This window comes from Hypanus sabinus, chromosome 27 (genome assembly GCF_030144855.1).
Source record: "Hypanus sabinus isolate sHypSab1 chromosome 27, sHypSab1.hap1, whole genome shotgun sequence".
In the NCBI taxonomy this organism is placed as follows: Eukaryota; Metazoa; Chordata; class Chondrichthyes; order Myliobatiformes; family Dasyatidae; genus Hypanus; species Hypanus sabinus.
Window position 1 is genome coordinate 35,587,738 of NC_082732.1, and position 25,708 is coordinate 35,613,445.

The following is a 25,708-nucleotide window of genomic DNA, read 5'->3' on the forward strand; positions in this document are numbered from 1 at the left end:
TCAGAAATCAGCAGTGCAAAGGTACTTGGGAATCCTCGTGCAGGATTCCCTAAAGATTAACTTGCAGGTTGAGTCGGTGGTATGGAAGGCAAATTTGGAGTATTGTGAGCAGTTTTTGGCCCTTTTTCTAAGAAAGGATGTTTTAGCATTCTAGAAGGTCTGGAGAAAGTTCACAAGATTGATTTCCGGAATGAAGGAATTAATGTATGAGGATTGTTTCACAGCTCTGGGCCTGTACTCACTGGAGTTCAGAAGAATGTGGGGATCTCAGTGAAACCTCTCAAATAATGAAAGCCTAGGCCATGGGTTCTCAACCTGTGGTCAACAGACCCCTTGGTTAATGGTATGGGTCCATGGCATAAAAGGTTGAGAACCCCTGGCCAAGATAGAGTAGATGCGGAGAGAATGTTTCTTATAGTGGAGAGTCTAGGAACAGAGGGCACAGCCTTAGAACTGAGAGACGTCCCTTTAGAACAGAGATGAGAAGGAATTTCTTTAACCAGAGGGTGGTGAATCTGTGGAATTCATTGCCACAGATGGCTGTGGAGGCCAAGTTACTGGGTATATTTAAAGCAGAGGTTGATAGGTTCTTAAATAGTAAGGGTATCAGAAGTTACAAGTAGAAGGCAGGAGAATGGGTTTGAGAGTACTAATAAATCAGCCATGATGTAGACTCAATGGGCTGAATGGCCTAATGCTGTTCCCATGTCTTACGGTCCAATGGTTTGTATTCATATAGTGCCTTTGTACTCTTCATAAAGGGTGTGTCACTTCAAAACAGTGTTTTGCCACAGCTGAATGAGCATTGATACTGTTAATTGATGCATGGTAAAAGGCTATGAGGCTAAGATAGCAAAGGGTGTCTGTGCCTGTGAAGTTAAACTGTGCCTCTTCAACAAAGACTGGGGAGTAATCCATAGTAAAAATGGGAAGTGACATGACAACCTATCTCTTAAAAAAGGATTGCTTTGATCTGCTGAAATCAAATTAATTTTTTATTAATAACTTTCTCAACTAGGACTGGGAGGAATAGTTTCAGAATAAGGGATCACGCACTTAAGCTGTAGTTAAGGAGGAATTTCTATGCCTAGAGGTACATGAAAGGATAAAAAAATGAATGCATGGGGAGGAGTACAGAACAGAAAATGTAAGAGGAAAGCTTGGTTAAAAAAGATCAAAATCTTGAAGGGTTTTAACACAGAGGTCAAAAGCCTTAAACTAAATGTGAAAAATTCCCAAGATATGACACAGTTAAAATAATTATTAGCTAGCTCAAGTGTGACTGCTACTGAAATTTTAAATATATTTACTATCTTTCTATTCAAACCTTCACTATAGAAAATAGAATATTAGCCTTCTATAATAGTACTGTATAACTTTTGACATCTTAAAGTCAAAATTCATTAACAGCATATGCACTTTAAAGTATCCCAAGCAGTTCTATTGGAAACTAAGGAATGATAAGACATCTTGAATGGTGGGACTTTAGTTTCAGATTAGATGATCAGTCAGTGATATTAAAATATCTGATTGATTATTTGAAGATTAAGGGTGACCTGGATGATATCTATTCCTCATGAAACATCACAATAACACATCATCTGGTCATTTAACTCACTGTAACATGTGACGCTCTCCTATTTCTAAAGTGCCGCTTTATTTCCCACATTAGAAAATTACCATACTGTAAATGTATTTCATTAGGTATCAGGCACTTTAAGATATCCCAACATTGGTGAAAAGCCATCTACTGTTTATTCATTTCTTCTTTCATTAAATTCACTGATAAGAAAAAAATATTAAATTCATTACATCCTAAAAAAAATATGAATTTATCATCATAAACATTTTTCACAATCAAAGGACATTCCAAAAGTGGTTGACGTGGGAAACACAGCAATTCGAGTCATTGCTTTTAAGGAGGCAAACTTGAGTGACAACTTACATACTTCACAGTAAGAGGTGACAGAAGCTGTGTGAGGGAGGGATGTTAGCCTGGAAATTGCTTCTTAGTTACTGCCGTAAGATATCTAATAACTCTGAGTAAAAATATATTGTGTTTAGTGATTCGTCCAAAAGACGAAACAGCACGTTCTTCCTGTTATGTAGAAGTTTCTTATTAACTTACCTGGTCAAAACAGGTATGAGAAGACGGAACCTTGAGCTCACAATCTGCCTGTTATGACCTTCCACCTTGTTGACTACCCTTACCACACTTTCTCTATTACTTTCACACTTTATTCTCCACTCAATGAGAGTGTGCTGATATTGGAGAGGGTTCCAAGGAGGTTCACAAAAATGATTCCAGGATTGAAAGGCTTGCCATATGAGGAGCATTTGATGGCTCTGGGCCTCTACTCATTGGAATTCAGAAGAATGAAGGCTAACTTCATTGAAACCTATCAAATGTTGAAAGGCCATGATAGAGTGGAGAGGAAGTTTCCTATGGTGGAGGAGACTAAGACCAGAGGACACATACTCAAGAGTCGAGGGACGTCCTTTTAGAACAGAATTAAGGAGAAATTTCTTTAGCCAGAGAGTGCTGTATCTGTGGAATTTGTCCACCACGATGGCTGTGGAGGACAAGTCGCTTGATAAAATTTATGGCAGAGGTTGATAGATTCTTGTTTAGTCACAGTATGAAGGGATACAGGGAGAAGATTGACACTGAGAGGGAAAATGGATCAATGGGCCAAATGGCCTAATTCTGCTCCTATATCTTATGGTCTTGTACATCAGTGCACTCTTAATCTGTATGGACGGTATGCAAGACAAGTGTTTTTACTTTACCTTGGTATTTGTGACAGTAATAAACCAATTAAAAATTTTAAACAAAATCAAGATAGGGCATCTTAGTGATGTGTGTGATACTGAGAGTACCAAGTTATTAATTGAAAGGATAGAATCAAGCAGCAATAACTACATGTGATTTAACAGGATTTGTTACTGTTTTCTAAAACCTGGCATTAATTGTTAACAAAGGCAGCAAATATTTATAAGGAAACTGAAAAGCATTCAGAAAATGCAATGCTGAGAATTATGTTCAAAATGCTTACAATATCATGCAACCTGGTTATCAAACGGCTCAAGAAATATTAAGAAATAAGACACCTCTCAGAACAAATAGGAAAGAGGAGATTGCAGAAATTACATTTGCATTGCGTTTAATTGATTGATTGAGATTGCCGACTTGAAATGACAAGGTGAAATATTGGTCGCACATTTACAAGAGATTCCTTTGTTCAATGTTTTAATGGAGGCAAGAAGCAGTACATGCAATAAAAGTTTCCATTTCACAGGCACTGAGTATTACTAGAATAGAAATTATTTATAATAGAGCCAGCTAGGTATCACAGGAGCATAAAGCCTGTGAATTCTGATTGTAGATTACTGAAATCCACTGAGCCTGAGAATGACTCCACCACCTAGTGGAAGCTAACTGTAACTACTACAGGTTCACAAAGAAATTGTCTGAGCAATTTCAAATACATATATTGAGAATAGCGGGGTGAAGATACTTCTGTCAAAGGAGGGGTAAGGAGCTCCTTCCCTCTGCAAGCCGGCAGGTCACCCTTGGGCAATATGCAGCGCCTGCTTAGCCCCCACCCCTCCGATCAGGGTCACATGAAGCCACGGAAGCAGGTAAATGGTCATATGAGCTGCTGGTGGATATCACAAGTCCTGGTTTTGTGACCAATGACACCACCAGGCAGACAATCTCTGAAGGATATTAATAATGGCTTGGGTCACCCATCTTGTAAAGACACTATCTAAAGAAAGGCAATGGCAAACCACTTCTGCAAAAAAAAAAAATTGCCAAGAACAATCATGGTCATGGATAGAGAAAAGAATAAGAACAACAGCTGAAAAGACAGATTAAAAATAATCGGAAGACCATGATCGCCAACGTCATGACTCAGCACATAATGATGACGAAGATGAAGAAGGCACTATGACATCTGGCATTATTTGGATAGTATCTCTTACTAATGAAGCACTAAGTGTCTTGGCCTGGGAATTAAGATCTGATGAGTAGATAAAGGCAAATGGACTGAAATTCCTATTCACACTAAATACCATGAGTAGAACATTTTTCATTGTGGAGATTTTCCTTTTACTTTTGGGCCTCTCCCTCCATATTCACCTCCCTTCCCTTCACCACCAAAAATAACAAATGTGGGCCCATGGGACCTTGCAAAAGCCTTACTGAAAGTCTGCACAGACTATATGCAATAGTGACTTTATTAGGTACAACTGTCTATTAATACAAATACCTAATCAGCAAATATCTAACCCTAATCTTGTGGCAGCAACTCAATGCATAATACCCTGTAGACATGGTCAAGAGGTTCAGTTGTTGTTCAGAACAAATATCAGAATGGGGAAGAAATGTGATTTCAGTGACTTTTACCGTGTAATGATTGTTGATGCCAGATGGGGTGGTTTGTATATCTCAGAAACTGCTGATATCCAGGGATTGATCAACTAATTTATTTATTTATTTTTAAACGCACAACAGTCTCTACAGTTTACTGTGCGAAAAACAAAACGAAAATCCAGTGAGCGACAATTCTGTGGGCAAAAACACCTTTTTAATGAGAGAAGTCGGAGGAGAATAGCCAGACTGGTTCAAGCTGACAGTAACTCAAATAGCCACATGTTACAACAATGGTCTGCAGAAAAGTGACTCTGAATGCACAACATGTCAAACCTTGAAATGGATGGGCTACATAGCAGAACACCATGAACATACACTCAATGGCCACTATATTAGGGATAGGAGCACTATATTAGGGATAGGAGCAACTACACTGCCCTCAGCAATATATTTTGTAACCTCTTTGAAAAAGTAGACTACCTCTGATTGATGCTGAAAGGCCAGTATTAATCATGTCCCTCAAATTTGTTCACAATAACAGGTTATAATTACTTTATCCCTGCTACCCTTCTTGATTAAAAGTACATTTGCTGTCAATAAATCCATAAGACATAGGAACATTCAGCCCATTGAGTCTGCTCCACCATTCCATCATGGCTAACTAATTATCCCTCTTCACCCCATTCTCCTGCCCCCAGTCATGCCAAGTGTAAATGACAAAGAGGTTTTTATCATTTCAATATTGCATCTAAGTTGGACATCACACAGAAACATTATCATGTTGAATCAATGCATTTGTTGAATGAATATCAAAGCCAATTCTGTTCTCAATCATTCCAAAACCAGTGAATTACTAATGTGTCCATAATTCAAAAACATTGCTCAACTGGCAATCTCCTTCATAATTTTTGAAAGGTGCCTGTCATTGTGCACTATTTCGCATTCTGAAGGTTAGTATAGTGTCAATATAGTGAGAAGAGTGATATGGTGTCAGGTTATAGCAGATCCATATATCCAAATGACACTGACTTTGGGTGTGCTAAATGGTCTATTCACCATTGCAGAGCAATAATCGCTCACTCATTCAGAAATATGAAACTATAAAATCCAGAAGAATTTATCTTCCTGCAAGTTAGGACATAAAAGGACTGAAAAATGGGCCTGTTGCTATCAAAATGCAACCCATTGTAAATCAATATGATTTCATTCTAACTGAACCACGTAAAGAGTAAAGCACACAAAATCCTGGAGGAACTCAGCATGTCAGGATCATCTATGGAGAGGAATAAAGAGCCAACAATTTGGGCTGAGACCCTTCAGCAGGACCACATGAAGGTTTGTGTTAGCATTCCACATAATTATTTCTCATACATATTTCTAGAAATTGGCCACACAATGAAAGAAATATAAGCCTGAAGTTCCACTGGGATAAACAAGGAATAATGCAGACTCCAGAGAAAAATGAATAAACAGTCAACATTTCGAGCCAAGACCTTTCATCAGGATGGGAAAGGAAGAGGGAAGACACCAGAATAGGAAGGAGAGGGGAGGAGGAGGAAGGGTGACAAACTAGATGGTGCTAGCTGAAGCCAGGTGGTTGGGGAGGGCGAGATGAAGTAAGAAGCTTCCTCTCACCTTTTCTTCTCAGCTACCTATCATCTTCCTTGATGCCTATCCTTCTTTGCTTTCTTCCATAATCCACTCTCCTCTATCAGATCCCTTCTTATCCAGCTTTTTACCTTTCCCACCTATTACCTCCCAGCTTCTTCATATCCCCTTGTCCACCCACCTGGCTTCACCTATCACCTTCTAGTTTGTCCTCTTTCCCTTTCCCGATCTTCCTATTCTGGCATCGTTCTTCTTTCCAGTCCTGATGAAAGGTCTCAGCCTGAAATCTCAACTGCTTATTCATTTCCAGAGATGCTGCCTGACTGCTGAGCTCCTCCTGCATTTTGTGGGTGTTGTTCTGTATTTCCAGCATCTGCAGAATCTCTTGTGTCCAGATAAAAATGCCCATTAGGTTTACCGCTTGCTTCAGCCTGAAATGAAACACCCACATTTAATAAACTGATTTTCAGTTTGTACTGAAAACTTACTATGGTTTATCAACAGGTGGGTTGTACAATTGCCAACTGAAACTTCTAAGCATCACTGAGTTAATGACATCAGCGCTGTCAGGGGTAATGCACTCGCTATTAATTTAGAGCAGATAGTTCATATTCATGGAATTCAGTTCCACACCATGAGGTTCAGGAATAGTTCTCACCCTTCAACCACCAGGCTCCTGAACCAAGGTGGGCAACTCCACTCACCTCAACATTGAACTGATTCCATAACATACGGACTCACTTTCAGGAACTCTGCAACTCATGTTCTCAGTATTATTATTTACTTATTTTCTTTTGTATTTGCACATCTTGCCTTTTGCACAGTGGTTGTTAGTCGGTCTTTGTGTGCATTTTTTCACCAATTCTATTGTATTTCTCTGTTCTACTGTGATGCTTACAAGATAATGAATCTCAGGGTAGTATATTGTGACATGTGTACTTTGATAATAAATTTAATTTGAACTTTGACTTTAAAAGACATGGAACTGTGCTTTACTTTTCTCAAAACATCTTACAACCATCAAAATGCTTTTGAAACACTGACACCATTGTCTATTTGGGAAGTGTTACAGCCAACTTGTGCATAGTAAGCTCCCAAATACGACAACTTGATAAGGACCAGATCATCTGCTTTTGCAAATATTGATAGAAAGGTGAACATCGACCACAAGAAAAGGGAAAAACACCCATTTCTTTGGATAGTACCATGGATTCTTCAATAACCACTTGGGAAGAAACACAAGGCCTTGATTTAACAGCAAGTTTAAAAGAGTACAGTACTCCCTCAATGTTGTATTGGAATCGAAGCCTGAAATGTCTAAAGTGGGATAAGCCTGCAGCCTGCTGGCTCAGAAATGTCTACTGAACAAACCATGGCTGAAGGGTAGAACAGATGCCGGTACAACAATGATATTTATGCCATTCACACTGTGGCATGGGTCCAGCTCCCACCACAGCTCATGTGTTCATATCACACCAGATTTTATCTGTAGCAAACAGTTCAGCACTTCACATTTTTCATCTCTTAAAATTATGCATTATGATCTCAGTCAACCAATCAGAATGGCGCAGAGCCTGCGCATGGTATTAAAAATCAGATCAGAAACTTCATATTAGCAGCACTGAACCTACTTTATTATCATTATTCAATTATTAATGGAGCTGAATAAAAGTAATGTCATTAAGGAATTTCAATTCTACATCTTTTGAATTCAAATGTTCCTTGAACATGAAATATCAAATCAATAAGGCTAGTAAAACAAATCCTGTCAATCGCAGGAAGCAAATTAATTCACAAAATCAGACAATAAATAATGTAACAAACATTTTAACCATTTCAGTGCTGAACAAAGTAGTCATTCCATGTACTTATCCTGATGTGTGCTGTAGCTATTACTGGGCTATCCGTTTCCAATTAAAATATTCCTCTGTACAGAATCTGAACTATTTAATGATTCAACTGATTGTTGGATATCTACAAAGTATTTCTTATCAGCAACACAAAGGCTGAAGTGGTTTGGAGCTGTCTGTGTGGCTCGGTCCTCAATCCTAGCTCTGCGTCAGAAAACTACAAATCTGAGCCCCACTCTGGAACTTATTCACATCTTAACACCGGCACAATTCAATGGTTCAATTTAATGTCAGAGAATGTTTACAGTATACCACCTGAAATCCTTTTTGTGGGCTCCACAAAAAAGAAGAAAACAGAAATGAATAACAGAAAAACATTAGAACAATACTAAAACTCCTGCATTGATGAAATCAGGTTTTCTGATAGGTTAACTAAGCATCATTGCTGTCTTTCAGTGATTCAGGTGGCAAATAAAATGCCTGTGAATCAAACAGCTTGGAGCCTTTCTCCTCTCCTGCTCTATTTTCCTTCCTCAAGTAGCGAGAGGCTCAGGGGTAATTTCCTTCCCTGTCAACTGTGCATCAGGAGGGGTTTGATGGAGAGTCTCAGCCTGAAAGCTGATTCCTTTCCATGGATACTGCCTGACCTGCTGAGTTCCTCCACCATTTTGTGTGTATTACTATCAGTTTCCAGCAATTGATTTGAATTCAGTTGACATTATTTCTTACATCCTTAACATGCGTGAGGAGTAACACTCCATCTGAATGGGCAATGTGCAGATTATAGTAATTTGTAATGAATACCATGTACAGTAAGATATATAACAAATCAGTCAATATAGCTTAGAACTACAATTGTGACAATGTGAATTAATCAATCTGATGGCCTAGTGGAAGAAGCTGTCCTGGAGCATGTTTGGCCTGGTTTTAATGCTGCAGTACCGTTTCTTGGATGGTAGCAGCTGGAACAGTTTGTGGTTGGGGTGACTCGGGTCCCTAATGGTCCTTCGAGCCCTTTTTGACTCTGTGAATGTCCTGAATAGTGGGAAGTTCACATCCACACATATGCTGGGCTGTCCGCACTACTCTCTGCAGAGCCCAGTGAATGAGGGAAGTACAGTTCCCATACCAGGCAGTGATGCAGTCAGGATGCTCTCAATTGTGCCCCTGTAGTAAGTCCTTAGGACTTGGGGACATGCCGAAATTCTTCAACCGTCTGAGATGAAAAAGGCACTGTTGTGCTTTTCTCACCACACAGCCGGTATGTACAGACCAAGTGATTCCCTGTGCTTCTTTCACAAAATGCTCAATTTCATAACCTTCAGAAATTAGCAAAATAATGAGAGCTTCAAGAATATCCAAACTTTAGTTGCCAAAATATTTGAGCAGGAAAATCCTATTCAACATTCATGTTTATTTGTCACATGTACAACGAAATGTACTGTACAGTGAAATGAAATGAATTGCGTCAACAACCAACACACTCAATGCTGTTCAAGGGTAGCCCAAAAGTGTTGTCACACAGAGATGTAAGTGGGGCTTTGAGGTGAACAATATTTAAAAATTCCTCCTTGCTGCTAGATACCAGACATACACAAGATATTGGAAAAGCAATATACCACTCCACAAAGACCACTAGTTCTTCATGGAGAGGTTTTTAACGGCCAAGTTTGACAGTAGAAGAAATTTCAACACCCATTTTCTATTGGAAGGTTATTATGATAATCTGAAAGTAATAACAATCCTTTCTGTTTTTAGTTGACTGTAACAGTCTGAAATAATTTCACTGCTGAAAAGAGTTCTTAACTGAAGTAATGCACCAGAAAGTTGGAAGCAGCTGGTGGCTGAGTTATGAGGACCTGCCTCATGCAGAGATAAAATACCCCCCTTATAATAAGGTGGACAGTGAGCTCAAATGCAGACTGTGATTGCATCACGTGGTTTCAGTTCTAACAAACACCACATGCCATCAAATCTTACTGGAATCTCATTAGGGAAGAAAAGGTTTGAGATAATCCCCTGAATGGTGGCTACACAGCATCAGATAACAAGTTTAAGTTTCTGTGCTGGTATCATAATGTTCTGAAATGCAAGCCTGGTTCAGCCATCTGGACCACTCAAGGACAGGTACAGAATACGGTGTAGTCTTCTGCTTCTGTAGCCTATCCATTTCAAAGTTTGATATACGTTCAGAGATGCTCTTCTGTTGTAATGTGTGGTTATTTCAGCTATTGTCACCTTCCTTCAGCTTGAACCAGACTCCTCTGACCTCTCTCATTAACAAGACATTTTGATCCACAGATGTAAGCATGAATATATATATATATATACACACACACACTTTGCCAATCAACTTCCCAGCTCTTAGCTTCATCCCTCCCCCTCCTGTCTTCTCCTAACATTTTGTGTCTCCCCCTCCCACTTCTAAATCTCTTATCTCTTTTTTCCGTTAGTCCTGAAAAAGGGTCACGACCCGAAATGTCGACTGTACTTCTTCCTATAGCTGCTGCCTGGCCTGCTGCGTTCCACCAGCATTTTGAGTGTGTTGCTTGAATTTCCAGCATCTGCAGATTTCCTCGTGTTTTCATCCACAGACCTGCCATTCACTGGAATTTTTTTTTGTTTATCGCGCCAGTCTCTAAATTCTAGAGACTGCTGAGAATGAAAATCCCAGGAGTTTCACTATCATTCCACAAAGTCACTTAGATAACATTTCTTCCTCTTTCATGATGTTTGGCCTAAAGAACAACTGAACCTCTTGGCCATGTCTGCATTCTTTTATGCAATGAGTTGTTGCATCAGAAATGGCTGATTAGATACTTGTATATGTGTACCTAATAAAGTGGCCACTGAGTGTACGCTGTCTGTAAAGCACAAAGTTATAACTTCCCATTAAGTATTACTGGTTTATATATGTTATGATAGTAGCCCTAGAAGTTATTGCAAGATATTTTGATATTGTAACCCTCAGGTTCAGCCAGCATGCATTTGTCTAGGGGGAAGAGAGCCTCTGGCCCAGCCAAACTGAGAAATCTCGTTTGTGTGGATGCTGCATGATGTGTCGCCCAGTTACAAATTCATACCACAAAATATCAGAGAGTACACCATATGCAATTAAACGAATGAACTTTATAAATCTTAATCTGACTGTAGGGTTAGTAAAGAAAATAAAAAGAAAAAAGGGCCCATTTTAATGAAACAGTCTAACGTGCACACTGAAGCTCACAGTTCCATCCATTCGTTCCCTGTCGACCTCCTCTGAGCGTCACTGACCCTCAAACCCTCGCTCCGAGTCCAACTCGTCTGGCGGTCTACCATCTCTCTCCATTCACGTCTTCTATTTTCGTCTCTCGCTGACAAAAGACCGTGAATCCCTTCTCTCAGACCCACAAGAAAGAAACAACGTCCCTCTCATTGGATGACACACATTCCAAAGTCACCATTATCTCTAGTCATATCCCAAACATTGCTGCTACAGAGAAACCATTACATTAATAGTGAAAAATTACAGAGAGGCCATTACATTTTCAGTGAAACCTTACAGCGCATTACAATATATTTCTAAGAATTTTGCACATTTGCACAGATATCATATCTGTTCCTGATTTTCCCCACACATTTCCCTAACTCTGCCCAAGATTTTGCTGTGTCTACACCACCCTTTAACCAGAGGGTGGTGAATCTGTGGAATTAATTGCCACGGACAGTCGTACAGGTCAGGTCATTGTGTACATTAGAAGTGGACGTCAACAGGCTCTTGATTAGTAAGGCCATCAAAGGTTATGGAGAGAATACAGATTGAGAGGGATAATAAATTAGCCATGATGGAATGGTGGAGCAGTGTTGATGGGCCATATGATCTAATTCTGCTCTTATTTCTTATGGTTATGTTTTATATATTGGTTCTTTTGTAATGCAGACTAGAAAAGGCACTTACTGCGATTACTTGCACCTCAAACTCATAACTTGCCAATGAGAAACAGGCCCTTTGGCCCATCTAGTCTGTGCTGAACTAGTCCCATCAATTTTCACTAGGTCATACACCTCCATCCAGGTACCTATCCAAGTTTTTACTTCAATGTTGAAATCAAACCCAGACCCATCACTTCCGTTGGCAGCTCATTCCACAGTCTCAGCACCCTCTGAGTGAAGAGGGTCCCTCTCACATTCCCCTTAGACATTTCACCTTTCGCCATTAACCCATGACCTCTAGCTGTAGCAACACACTCAGAATGCTGGAGGAACTCAGCAGCATCTGTGGAAAAGGGTACAGATGACATTTCAGACCAAGACCCTTCATCAGGACTGCAGAGTAAAAAAAAATTAGGCGTCAGAGTTAGGTTGGGGGAGGGGAAGAAGAAACACAAGGTGATAGGTGAAACAGAGAGGAGGGGAGGGGTGAAGTAAAGTGTTGGGAAGTTGATTGGTGTAAGAGATACAGGGCTGGAAGAGGGGGTATCTAATAGGAGAGCACAGAAGGCCAAGGAAGAAAGAAAAGGGGGAAGAGCACCAGAGGGAGGTGATAAGCAGGTAAGAATATAAGGTGAGAGAGGGAAATAGGAATGGAGAATGGTGAAGGGAGGTGGGGTGTTTCCGAAAGTTCAAGAAATCGATATTCATGCCATCAGGTTGGAGGCTATCCAGGCAGTATATAAGGTGTTGCTCCTCCAACCTGAGAGTAGCTTCATCATGACAGTAGAGGAGGCCATGGACTGACAGGTCAGATGGAAATGAGAAGTGGAATTAAAATGGATGGCCATTGGGAAATCCAGCTTTTTCTGGTGGACTGAGCATTGGTGCTTGGCGAAGCAGTCTCCTAATCTACCTCAGGTCTCAGGTTGGAGGAACAACACCTTATATTCCATCTGGGTAGCTTCCAACCTGATGGCATGAACATCGACTTCTCGAACTTCTGATAATGCCCCCATCCTTTCACCATTCCTCATTCCCTTTTCCCTCTCTCACCTTATCTCCTTACCTGCCCATCACCTCCCTCTGGTGCCCCATCCCCTTTTATTTCTTCCATGGCCTTCTGTCCTCTTCTATCAAATTCACCCTTCTCCAGCCCTGTATCTCTTTCACCAATCAACTTCCCAGCTCTTTACTTCACCCCTCTCCTCCTCCAAGTTTCACCTATCACCTTGTGTTTCTTTCTCCCCTCCCCTAACTTTCTAAATCTGACTCCTCATCTTTTTTCTCCAGTCCTGATGAAGGGTCTTGGCCCAAAACATCAACTATAATCTTTTTCATAGATGCTGCCCGGCCTGCTGAGTTCCTCCAGCATTTTGTGTGTATTGCTTCCACTTCCAGTATCTGCAGATTTTCTCTCATTTGTGATGGGACCTCTAGTTGTAGTCTTAACCAACCTCAGTGAAAAAAGCCTGCTTTCATTTACCCTATCTATATCCCTCATAATTTTGTATGCCTTACTTGTTAACATTAATAATGTGAAACCAAAGCTCAAAAAGCTAGAGTCCTAGTGGTTATAATAGCTAGCTTTTGTAAAAAACTGTCCTGGTTGGCTATTGGTTCCTGCAGTGCCTTCACTGCTGTCTCATTGATGTTGTAATCTGCCAATCCAGTGCTAGACATATATGAAATCAGTCTGCAGCTGTCCTTGGTCTCCAGTCATCTTGGATTGCTTTGTTACACAGGATGAACACTTCTCCCTCAAGTCACTATGACAGATGGAATGCAACAACCACCACATTCTGAAAGAGTTCATGCACAGGCACCTTCCCACTTTAGAACCAACTGATCCTTGATCCTTGGGGATAGCCTAGGAAGGAGAGTTTAATGCAAACAGGGACCTTTCAGTACAGTAACCTTTTGTCACACTGCTTAAACATCACTCAAATGCCAATAATAAATGGGACTAGTCACCCAAATAATGATTAAAAAACTTCCAGAAATATTGGACTTAATGTGCAGAATTCAGAACTCAAGAAAATTCAACCTTCTTTCCTCAATTTATCAATCCAGCACTCACATCATGAGCTTTTTCTAGAAACACAACATGGTAACAAGCTATTCCAGCTCATCAAGCCCACGCCACCCAATTACATGCATGTGACCAGTTAGCCTACCAACTCATACATCTTTGGAATGTGGGAGGAAACCAGATCACTTGGAGGAAACCCATGTGGTCACAGCGAGAACGTACAAACTTACAGACAGTGGTGGGAATTGAACCTACACAATGCTAATGTAACGCCCACTGTTGAGTCAACTAGTATGAACAAGGGAATGCTCTGCCTATCTTGCCTGAATAGCGTATATTTAATCCCAAACCTTTAGCATCTTCCTTTGAGCTTTTGTTCTTTACTTTTAATCAGTCCAGCTATTCCAAGTCCTGAGTGGTATTGGAAACCATTGTTTTTTTTTTAGGAATGCCTTTGGTAAGATTTGTACTTTTTTTTTACAAACTCATGTAATTTTCATGCCCACTGGCAGAAAGTGATTATAGCAGCTAAACAAACAATTTATCACCCTTCTCATTTTTCATTGGCTAAGTATGAGCACATTTACCATGTGATGTAATTGTTTTAATAATGTAGCCTATTAACTAGTTATTCCTATCTAAGGAATGTCTTATCTCATCTATAAAAGTGATGTATTTTTCAGGTGCTACCTTGGCTTCTTTATTCCTTTGTTTTTGCATCCATACACCCCTTAGCATCGGTTCCCAGTTCTTTACTTAGTTTGCACAGCACTTGGATGTTTGCTTGTACTGTAAAATAAACTGAAATCTTGGAATTAAAGACTGCTGACCATTCCTGTCTCACAGAAGAACCCTAAGGATCAGAAGATGCAACAGTGGGATAGACAATATGAATGCCAATTAGTAAACAATTTAGGACAGCTTTGTGCTACACGTTCACATACACTGGGAATTGGGTTGAAACTGCCTTGAACTCTCTCAGACAAAACTATTACAGTTATTATATAGAGAAGACTTACATTGCTCAGTCTGGACGAGATCCAAACCCAGAGATAATAGATCCGATGCATCATACAAACCCACTGCATTTTTCTTCCACCATTCACTCTTTAACCTTGATAAAGATCGGTTTTACATCAAATCATAAGCAGAGAAGTTAACTTCCTTTACATCTACCCCATTTCTTTTACAAGTAGGTCTTATACCGGAAAAATCATAATCCATGACTTTTTGTTTTCCATTTTGAGAATGATCGTTTCTCCATTTAATCATTATTCAAAACATTCATAGGTTATGTAAATATACCGTATCTTACAGTAATTTAGTTTCAACTAAAGGCATTGAAGTGTAAGCAATTCCTGTATTATATCGTTACACTAAGCAAAAATAAATACTCGATATTGAAAATAAATTATAGGATGCATTTAATTTGAGATGTCAAATTAAGTCATGAGGAAATGAAGGAAATAAGTGTTAATCAAAACATTGTCCTTGAGGAGTTGGTGACCTTGAATACAGATGAATTCCAAAGACCCAGTGAACTATATTCCAGAGCTTTGAAAGAGGTGGCTATGAGAATACTGGATCATTTGGTGTTCATCTTCTGACATTCCATAAATTCTGGAATTATTTCCTATGGATGTGGGGGGAGGAGTTAACAAATATAAACCATAGAACATTACAGCACAGTATAGGCCCTTCAGCCATGATGTTAGGCCAACCTTTTAACTTGCTCTAAGATCAAGCTAACCCTTCCCTCCTATATAGCCCTTCATTTTCCTATCATCCGTGTGCATATCTAAGAGTCTCTTAAATATCCCTATTTATCTGCTTCTACCACCAACCCTCGCAGGGCATTCTACACACCCACCACTCTGTGTTAAAAACTTACCTCTGACATCCCCCCCCCAAGATATTCCTCCAATCACTTTAAAATTTTATCCCCCCTCAGATTAGCTATCTCTGCACTGGGAAAAAAAGTCACTGGCTATTCACTTGATCCATGCCTCTTATAATGGATCAAATCACCACTCATCTTCTTTATCTCTAAGGAGAAAAGCCCTAGCTTGCTCAATCTATCTTCATGACATGCTCTCTAATCCAAACTGCATCCCAATAAATTGCCCTCTATACCCTCTTTAAAACTTCCACATCCTTCCTATAACGAGACAACCAGAACAGAATACGATATTCCAAATGTGGAACCAAGGAGAGAGAAAAAATAGAGAATTACCAACTAACGTCTAAAATTAGAAGCAAAGAAAATGTCATTATCTATAATGAATGATGTAATAACAGAACAATTTAAAAAGTGTCAGTTTTGAGTAAAGGCAGCCTGGACATGAGAGGAAAATCACATTTAGCAGCTGAGTTAAGACTTTTTGGGATGCGACTAGCAGAACAGATAATGGGAAACAGTGAACGGAGAGTATTTGATTTCTTGGTAAATTTTTGATAAGGTCCAACAAAGGAAGTTGGTCAACAAGATTCTGAGTCTGAAGCTGCCGTCAGTCAGAGTTGACCATGAATATTGCATTGTAGCTGTCTGGATAAGCAAGGCACGGCAGCACAAGATAGAGAGTAAACTGTGACCCATGTAGCAAGCTCCCCCTCTTCATGCAACTGATGAACCCAAAGGAATGGCAGGGACTGATACAGATTGGCATCAGCAGCATCACAGGAGTTGCCAGTCAACATTGAACTCAATGTAGGATGGCCTTAGGGACTGCAGCTCCAGATTTTTTCCTTAGGGTTTATTCCTGAAGCCTTCCCCATGAGTGTTTATAGCTGCAAAACTCCAGAGGTTTGAGACCAGCTTTCCTTTTCCTAGATAAGCTGCCAACCACAGCTGATGAGCCCCATCTGCCTGAAGTGACTGGTTTTAAGGCCCAGTAACCCACCTTTGTCCTTTCTCCTGTCAGTAGAAATGGCTTCGCTGGGCTTAGCAGCTAAGCCAAACGTGAAGGGCGGGAGTCAGACTTAATTGTCAGAGGCTATTTGAGGCTCATCCCATTGGGGGCATTTAATAGGTAGTGGGAGATTGTCCCTATTAGCACCACCAGCTATAACAATTTTAAGGATTAGGGAACATGGAATTTATTAACATAGATTGATAACTTTGGCCTCTTTGTAAATGTTTGTTTCCTCAGTTTTTCTTTTCATTTCTCATGAAGGGCCTTTGATCTGAAACATCATCTTGGTTATTTTTTTCCTCACTAATGCTGCCTGACCTGCCGAATGCTTACAACATGTTCTGTTTTTTGCTGTCTCAGATTGCCTACACCTGCATTCTTTTATCCTGATTACCTTCCCTCTAGCTTTCCTGAAATGTCCTCATGAAAACTCCGGGGTCATCAGTGTTCACTTCCTTCTTGGCATAATTCCAAGGAACTGACATACATATACATCAAAGATTCGTCATCATCATCATCAGGTGCCATCCCCAATTTGAGCTTTGACTGCCATGACTCACACACTCCTGTTTCGGGTCAAGTGGATCAATTCATTGGTATTCATTTCCAGTTCTCTGGCTGCTGTCTCCATCATCATTTGTCTTTGCCTTCCTCTTGCTTTCTTCCCTTCAGTCTTTCCCATAATTACCATGCATTCTAACTCCTCTTTCCTAATCACATGTCCAATGAAGGTACGTTGCCTTTTCATGATCTCATACATTATTTCTCTTTTTGTGCTCGCTCTGTTCATGACATCCTTGTTAGATATTCATTTTGTCCATGATAACATCAAGGATTACCTAATTCTTATTAATTCAGCATCATCAAATTCCAAAATTGAGATGAGAACACAAATGCAATGAACACTGAATTGAAAATGAAATTTAACTCATAACAGAAGTGGTAATGAATTCAATAGATGTGTTTTATAACTCTCTGTACACAAGTCATTGCTTCCCTAATCTAGGTTGTTTCATGTTATTACCCTTCAACCATCAGCCACATGAACCAATGTGTGGTTAGCATAAAGCTTTACAGTGCAGGGTGGCCCAGGTTCAATTCCCACGTAAGGAATCTGTACGTTACCCCCCCCCCCCCAAATAACCGTGTATGTTTCCTCCGGGTGCTCTGGTTTCCTCCCACAGACCAAAGACGTACCAGTTGGTAGGATTAAATTGGGGTTTTGCTGGGTGGCACAGCTTGAAGGGCCAGAAGGGCCTATTCTACACAGTATCTCAATAAATAATAAATAAACCAGCCTCTCGACACTGAACTGATTCCACAACCTATGAATTCACTTTCAACCACTCTACCATTCATGTCCTCAATATTATTTATCATTATTATTATATATGTTTTTCAAATTGCCATTCGTCTTCTTATGCACATTAGTTGTCTGTCTTAATTTGTGTACAATTTTTCATTGATTCTATTGTGTTTCTTTGTATCTCTCGTGAATGCCCACAAGAAAATGAATCTCACGGTAGCATCTGGACACATATACGTACTTTGATAATAAATTTACTTTGTACTATTGGAATTTGAGCATTCTGAGGAGGATCAGCATTCCTGAAGGTTGAGTTGAGTTAATTAACTCTGTAAGTGATCCCTTGGTGAAGGTGCATAGAAGATTACAACACAGGAACAAGCCATACAGCCCATGATGCCAAACTAAACTAATCTCATCTGCCTGTATTTGGTTCATTTCTCTATTTCTCATAAGTGGCAAAAAAAAATTCAAGAGTCTGTGAGCTTGTGAGGAAGAATAAACTACAGAGATACAGGGAATAGGAATAGTTGGGAACTGGCATGAAACAGTTAGGTACTATATGCCCCTTCCATGTTCTAGTAAATTTACTCATCCTGAGCTGCTCTTCAGAGTGACATCAAGCGATCTTAAATCATCACAGCATCACACAAAATGCTGAAGGAACTCATGTACAGATGGAGGACCTTAGCCCCAGAGTGTTGACTGTTTACTTCCCTCCATAGATGCTGCCTCACTTGCTGGGTTCCTTCTGTATGTTGTGTGGTGCTCTAGCTTTCCAACATCTGCAGAATCCTTTTGTTGAAATCACTGCATAGAGCAAAATTGTGAAACAGAATATTGTGAGGTGAAAATTTCCAAAACCTGACCTACACTGAAGATGCAGCAATACATGCTCAAGTCTGGATTAGTTGGAGAAACTGCAGGCAGTGGTGTTTGCATGCACCTCCTCCCTCTATACTTCTAATTAATGGAGGCTAGAGATTTCTAAGGCTTGTCAGTAGAATTTACAGATGGAATCGGCTGTAGTGGAGGGGTGCATGTTTCAGATGGAGGTTTGGAGCGAGACATCAGAATATCTTTCAAGAGGGTGAACCCTCTCAAGGCATCAGGTCCTGATGGTGTACCTGGTAGGGCACTGAAAACTTGTGGTGGGAGTATTCAAGGATATCTTCAGTGTCTCACCTCTGCAGTCAGAGGTTCCCACTTGCTTCGAAAGGGTGACAATCATACCAGTGCCCAAGAAGAGCTGGGTGAGCTATCTCAATGACTATTGCCCAGTGGCACTCGCATCTATTGTGATGAAGTTGGTCATGGTCAGAATCAACTCCTGCCTAAGCAAGGACCTGGACCCACTGCAATTTACCTATCGCCATTATAGGTCTACAGCAATGCAGGACACACTGGCTCTCCATTCAGCATTGGATAGCCTAGACAAAAGCAATACCTATATCAGCTCAGCATTCAACACAATCATACCCTCAGTTTTAATCAAGAAGTTCCAAAACCTGAGCCTCTGTACCTCCCTCTAGAAATGGATCCTTGATTTCCTCACTGGGACTCCACAGTCAGTGAAGATTGGAAATAACATGTCCTCCGTGCCAACAATCAACACTGAATACTGAAGCCATGTACACTACCTGAGGATATTTTCCCCTAGTTTTGCCATGTTTTTGCACTATTTATTTTATATATATCTAAATATAATTTATAGTTTTCTATTATTCTGTATTGCAGAGTACTGCTACCGCAAAAGAACAAATTTCACATATGCCAGTGATATTAGATCTGATTCTGATGTACTCAGCTTCTTCATGGTGTGCAGCCACACTCCTGATATGCATCTTGTATGTCATGAAAGAGATTAGATGAGTCAGGCACTTATCACTCAAAAAACTTAGACCTACCCTGGGAGCCACAGAATTATCTCCCCAATCTAGCTACATTTCTGGGGAAAGGCAGCTTCAGCATGTTTAACGATAATAATATCACGGAGAAGGGCTAGCAAGACACCTAGAAATTTCTCTGTGGAAAGCCGAAAAGAGTATGTTCACAAAAATTTGCACATATTTCCAAGTCAGTTACCACTAGTTGTTTACAAAGACAGTTTTTATATGCAAGTATTTTGTGTACCCCACCACCAATATTGATTTATCTCACACAGATAACATAATTATCAAGTCACTTCTGTGAGATTTTCAATCGCATTCATTTGTGTAGTGACTGGCCCCATTCTCTCAGACAATAAATAGCTTCTAATAAAACTGAACATTTAAACTGAATGTAATGTGCAGAGTTTCATACATTTCCACTGCAATTATAGAGAAAACTCTCCATTAAACAAGTGTTAATTTGACTGATTCAAGCTGGGATCCAAATAACCACATCCCAGGTGATTTCATCAGGCTCATTCTCAAAACTGATTCGCAAAATTGCAGCAGGATCCTTCAAAAGAAATACAAACAGAAAATTCTACGACCGCTCAACGCATCTGGCAGCACCTATGAAGGGAGAAACAGGTCAAAAACCCAGCATCACACCTTCAAGATAGAAGCAGTTGCCTGCATATTCATCAGATCAGTGTTAAAAACAAAATGAGAGAGAGAGAGACATATGACAGTGCACATCAAAAACCTTTCCCTAATGGCTCTGACCTCAGGATGGTGGTAGGCATGGCAGTGTAGTGGCTTGCACAACGCTTTACAGTACCAGTGACCCGGGTTCGATTCCCATTGCTGTCTACAAGGAGTTTGTATGTTCTCCCCGTGACAGCGTGGGTTTCCTCCGGGTGCTCCAGTTTCCTCCCACAGTCCAAAGACTTACCGCTTGATAGGTTAGTTGGTCAGTATATATTGTCCCGTAATTAGGGTAGGATGAAATCGGGAAATTACTGGGCAGCACAGCTCTAAGAGCCATGCTGCATCTCAATAAAGAACTCTCACAGCATCACATCATAACACAACTGGCACTCTTTCAGCTCCTGGGAGTCGGTGGGGGGTGGTGTCGACAAGGAATGAGTGCAAGCTACAATGAAGGATGGGACAAAGAATGAAGCACCAAGAGAGACAGAAGAATCAGTACTGATGTCCAAAGTTTATTAGGATGCTTCCCTGTGAAAAGGCTACAATATCGGAAGTTACTAGGAAAATGTTAATCATTTCACACATTCCTCTTCCTCCCACAAGCAGAGGTTGCTGGCATCTGGCTGCGGTCCTGCTATTTTCTTCCCATTCCTTTTGTTGTCAGCAGCTCGTTGTTTCTTGGGTGATACTTTCTTGGGTTTCTTCCTCTTCATCACCCACCATTCCTCCTCTTGTCCTTTTGGCCTCCCCTCTTCCATTAACTCCTGCTCATCTTGTGGGGGGGGCCTGAGGTGTTTTGGTTGGAGGGTGGGAGCTCAGGGCAGTCAGTCACTAATCTCTTTCGGTCTGACCGCTGCCTCTGCATTGGTGGTGAGTGTGTTGACATTTGTCTGGGCAGGACCCCTCATGACCTGAGTATAGGTAACAGCATATTGGGCAGACCACATTATCTGTTCTCCAAACATCATGAACCAGTAAATAAAGGATAATGGTCCATTCACCTTACAACTTTTTATACATAGGTGTCTGCCTATGAACCAGTATTTCCCCTGAAAGTTAGTGCCTCTGGTATTTATCTGACAGGTACAATAATGTGTAATTGAAATTCTTGCTCACAATACTCTATTCATTGTTAGAAACATTATTAAAATTATCTGATAGCTTTCTCATTTGGTGTAAGAGCAACGCTGGGAAAACACATGAAGCCATTGAGCCAGGTATGGAAATTAAAGGAAGTTTCAGTTCGGTATGCATCCTTATCATTGAAGTATACAACACTCTTCAATAAAACTTGAGATTTTGTATTTGTCAGTAATAAATATCAAGCTGTTTTACATTCATGCAAAATAATTATCATTTCTAAAAGATAACTTAAACAAATTAAGGGATCACTTGTTGCTCTAACAAGTAAGGGAGATACAGTGGGAGGGTTACTAGAAGGTATTGAAAGAAGCTACAGGAAGTTGTAAAATTAGTCAGCTTCATTATGGGTGCTAGCCTCTGTAGTATCCAAGACGTCTTTAAGGAGCGGTGCCTCAGAAAGGCAACGTCAATTATTAAGGACCACCATCACCCAGGATGTGCTCTCTTCTCATTGTTACTATCAGGAAGAAGGTACAGGAGCCTGAAGGCACAAACTCAGTGATTCAGGAACAGCGTCTTCCCCTCTGCCATCAGACTTCTAAATGGACAATGAACCCATGAACACCACTTCATTTATTTTCATTATTTCTGTTTTTACACCACTATTCCTAACTGTTTAATATACATATACTGTAGTTCATTATTTATTTCTATATTTATCAAGCATAGCTTTGTACTGCAGCCACTAAGCTAACATATTTTGGTGATATTAAACCCAATTCTGTTTTCTGCATGAATATGCCAGCAGAAAGTAAAACTGAAGAATCAACACACAAGGGTCTGTCATCAAAATCTCTAGATATGTCACAACAATGTGAAGCCAGATCTGTTCATTCCTACAAGGTCAAATTTTGAGACTCACCTCATTCTGACTGTTGCAGTGCCTGGTGCTGATGATGGCTCCGGCCTCCTCTATCATTTTCAGAATTGTGCCACCATGGACATTGCCCGCAATGTTCGCATCATCAGGGCGCAAGATTCTGTAAAAGATCAGAATTATCACACTTCTTGAGATAAGAGTTAAGGACAAACTACAGAGAAAAATAACATTATAAAAAGAATCTAAAGTACAAGATAAGCTAGAGCTCCAAGTTCATGACACTGACTTCTAACTTTAAAATATTGCATTCACAGGTCATGGTGCACTTTCCTCTGTCCCAAAGACTCTATCCTTACGGTGCCATGTTTCTCAGGTTCCAAACTGCAACAGAGTTTTACTCAAGATCATGGTAGTGTAGCAGCTAGCATAACACTTTACAGCACCTGCAATAGGTTCAATTCCCGCCACTGTCCATAAGGAAATTATACTTTTTCCCCATGACCACATGGATCTCCACCAGGTGATCCAGTTTCCTCCACATTCCAAAGACATACGGTTACCTTTAGAGAGTCATGGGCATGTAACGTTGGTGCTGGAAGCACAGGATCACTTGCTGACTGCCCCCAGCACATCCTCAGACTGTGTTGGTCATCAATGCGAACAATGCATTTCACTGCGTGTTTCGTATGTGTGACAAAGTTAATCTTTCTAATGTTTCTTCCTATTACAACTGTCCACCTCACAGTGACACGAGGCTGCACCTGTAGTTCTTCACAGAATAACAATACACTCTCAGTTTTAACAATGCCCAGGAGTAATTTGTATAGGTTCCAGCAATTATATAGCAGACAATGGGGGAGTCAGCAGGCTCTCTGAAAGAGCCACATAATTAGCTCCATTCCTCAGCTACCTTCTCTGCAGCCGTCATCCTTTCTTCATTAAAAGCAGCGGCAATGACTCTACCACATAATCATGTTTTAATAATGATCTTTCACTACTTATACAGGCTGGAAAAATAGAACAAGCTGAAGAAATCACATTATATCTTGGTTTGCACAATGTCCCACAGATGCACAGCCTGTGGAATGAGAATCAGAAGCAGCAAGAGGAGCAAGAACAGAATGAATGGAAGAGTGCACAGCAGCATTAAACCAGAGATTTCCAAAGCAGCTCTCTACTTATAACGTCTTCCGCATTTCTACAAATCAAATATTGAGCAGTTCTGGCCCTTGGGCCCATGGTGTTACCTACTCCAAGGTCAATCTAACGCTGGGGTTCCCAACCTGGGGCCCACACACTGCTTAGTTAATGGTAAGCCGATTAGATACAGGAGTAGTAGGCCACTCAGCCCATCAAGTCTGCTCTGCCATTCCATCATGGCTGATCCCAGATCCATACACCTGCCTTCTCACCATATCCTCTGATGCCCCGATCGATCAGGTAAACGATCAATTTCTGCCTTAACAATACACATGGACTTGGCATTCCACTGATTTACTACTTTCTGGCTAAAAGAAAAGAGTCCATGGCATTAAAAAAAGGTTGGGAACCTCTGATCTAATGCTTTCCTCCCACATTGCCATCCATTTTTCTTTCATCCATGCACCTATCTAAGAGGCTCTTAAAAATCCCTTCCGTATCACCAAAGATATTTTTTATTTATTGAGATACAGCACAGAACAGGCCTTTCCAGCCCCTTGAGCCTCACTGCACAGCAATCCCCCAATTTAAACTGATCAAACAATCTGTTAACTTTCAGACAATACACTCTGCTCACTTAAATGTTAAAATCGTCAGAGATTAAACTGGCAGATGCCTTAACTTTCAAAGCTTTTGTCAAAATCGTCTGACTCCAAACCAGATGCTACTGCCTGCAGCGTGAGCTGAAAATCAGGTTAAGTGGGAACTGAAAAGATTCCAGATCTAGGAAAGAAAAGCGAAAAGTGTAGGATCACAAATAGTGCACTGGAACAGAAGAAATGGACAGGAAAATAGAAGTAATTTACTCCAAAGGACAAAGGGAATTAATGGAGTGGTGACAGAGAAAAGCATAAACAAGAATGAAAGCAGAGGACTGATGACACTAAAAGGTAGCAAACATAGTTAACAATTTGAGAGATTTAATATATTTTGAAAAGGGATTTTTAGTTCTTTTGAGTTGCACAAGCTTTCTGATTGTGTGAGCAAATCAAGGAAATCAATGAAAATGGAACATTATAGTTAAAAGAGCTTTTATTACTTCAAAAAGCAAAATCAACTCTCAGAAATTACTTAAAGGAACAGCGAAATATTCCACAAATAATTAGCATTAATATTTCATCTCTCAAGGCTTCAACATTCAGTCTGACATATAGTCACTTCTATAACGCATAAAATAAGATAGGAGGACTCGTTCTCACAAAAACCAATGATACAAAAGACCAGATGAGCTGCTTACATGAGGATAAATATTCAACAAGGCATCAGCATTGACTTTCTTGTACTACACTGATCCAATGATTCAAAGGTGAGATCAGTGCCAAGGAATCAAGCTTAATATTTGAGGGACTGCTTCATCGAGCACCTCTGCTCCACCCACCAAAAAACGGACCTTCCCAGTGCCTAAACATTTTAATTCCAATTCCCAATCCCGTTCTGATATGGCGGTATGTGGCTTCCTCTTGAGCCCTGGTGAGGACACCCTCAGGATGGGGGAGCAACACCTTATATTCCATCTAGGTAGCCTCGGTCATTATGCTTAAAAATGTAACGATTTGATGCTTTAAAACCCTTAAAAATAAGGATAGTAAGGCCTGAATTTGTAAATAAACTAGATTCACAAACAGAAAGTTCCGCATGGGAATGGAAGGTACCCAAGGTGCGAAAGAGGTGAACAAGGAAGGTGATTTGTGGATCGAAGAAAGTGATCACAGGCTAGCCTACAGCACCATCTAGTGATCAGCTTCACACCAGCAGCGGACTAAGACTAAGGCAAGGTATGCATCCTTTCAGCCCAACATCATAACTGGAATCGGCAACTACCTTGTACATTTACTATAGGAAATCATCCAAAGGGCTTTATTTGTGTATAGCTATAGAAATATAGCTATAATATACTAATCTACATTAGTCTCTGACGATTTTAATGTTTAAGTGGGCAGAGTGTATTGTCTGAAAGTTAACAGATTG

General features: G+C 40.3%; 1 protein-coding gene across 2 annotated transcripts in view; it reads right to left on the reverse strand.

The window, feature by feature from the left end:
* Positions 1 to 25,708, reverse strand: part of acot7 (acyl-CoA thioesterase 7) — a 276,045-nt gene that overhangs the window by 224,011 nt on the left and 26,326 nt on the right. For both annotated transcript variants that reach the window (XM_059952220.1, XM_059952221.1), the window contains exon 2: positions 22,583 to 22,700. In XM_059952220.1, coding sequence (XP_059808203.1) covers positions 22,583 to 22,700 — 118 coding nt within the window. The remainder of the gene's footprint in view (positions 1 to 22,582; positions 22,701 to 25,708) is intronic.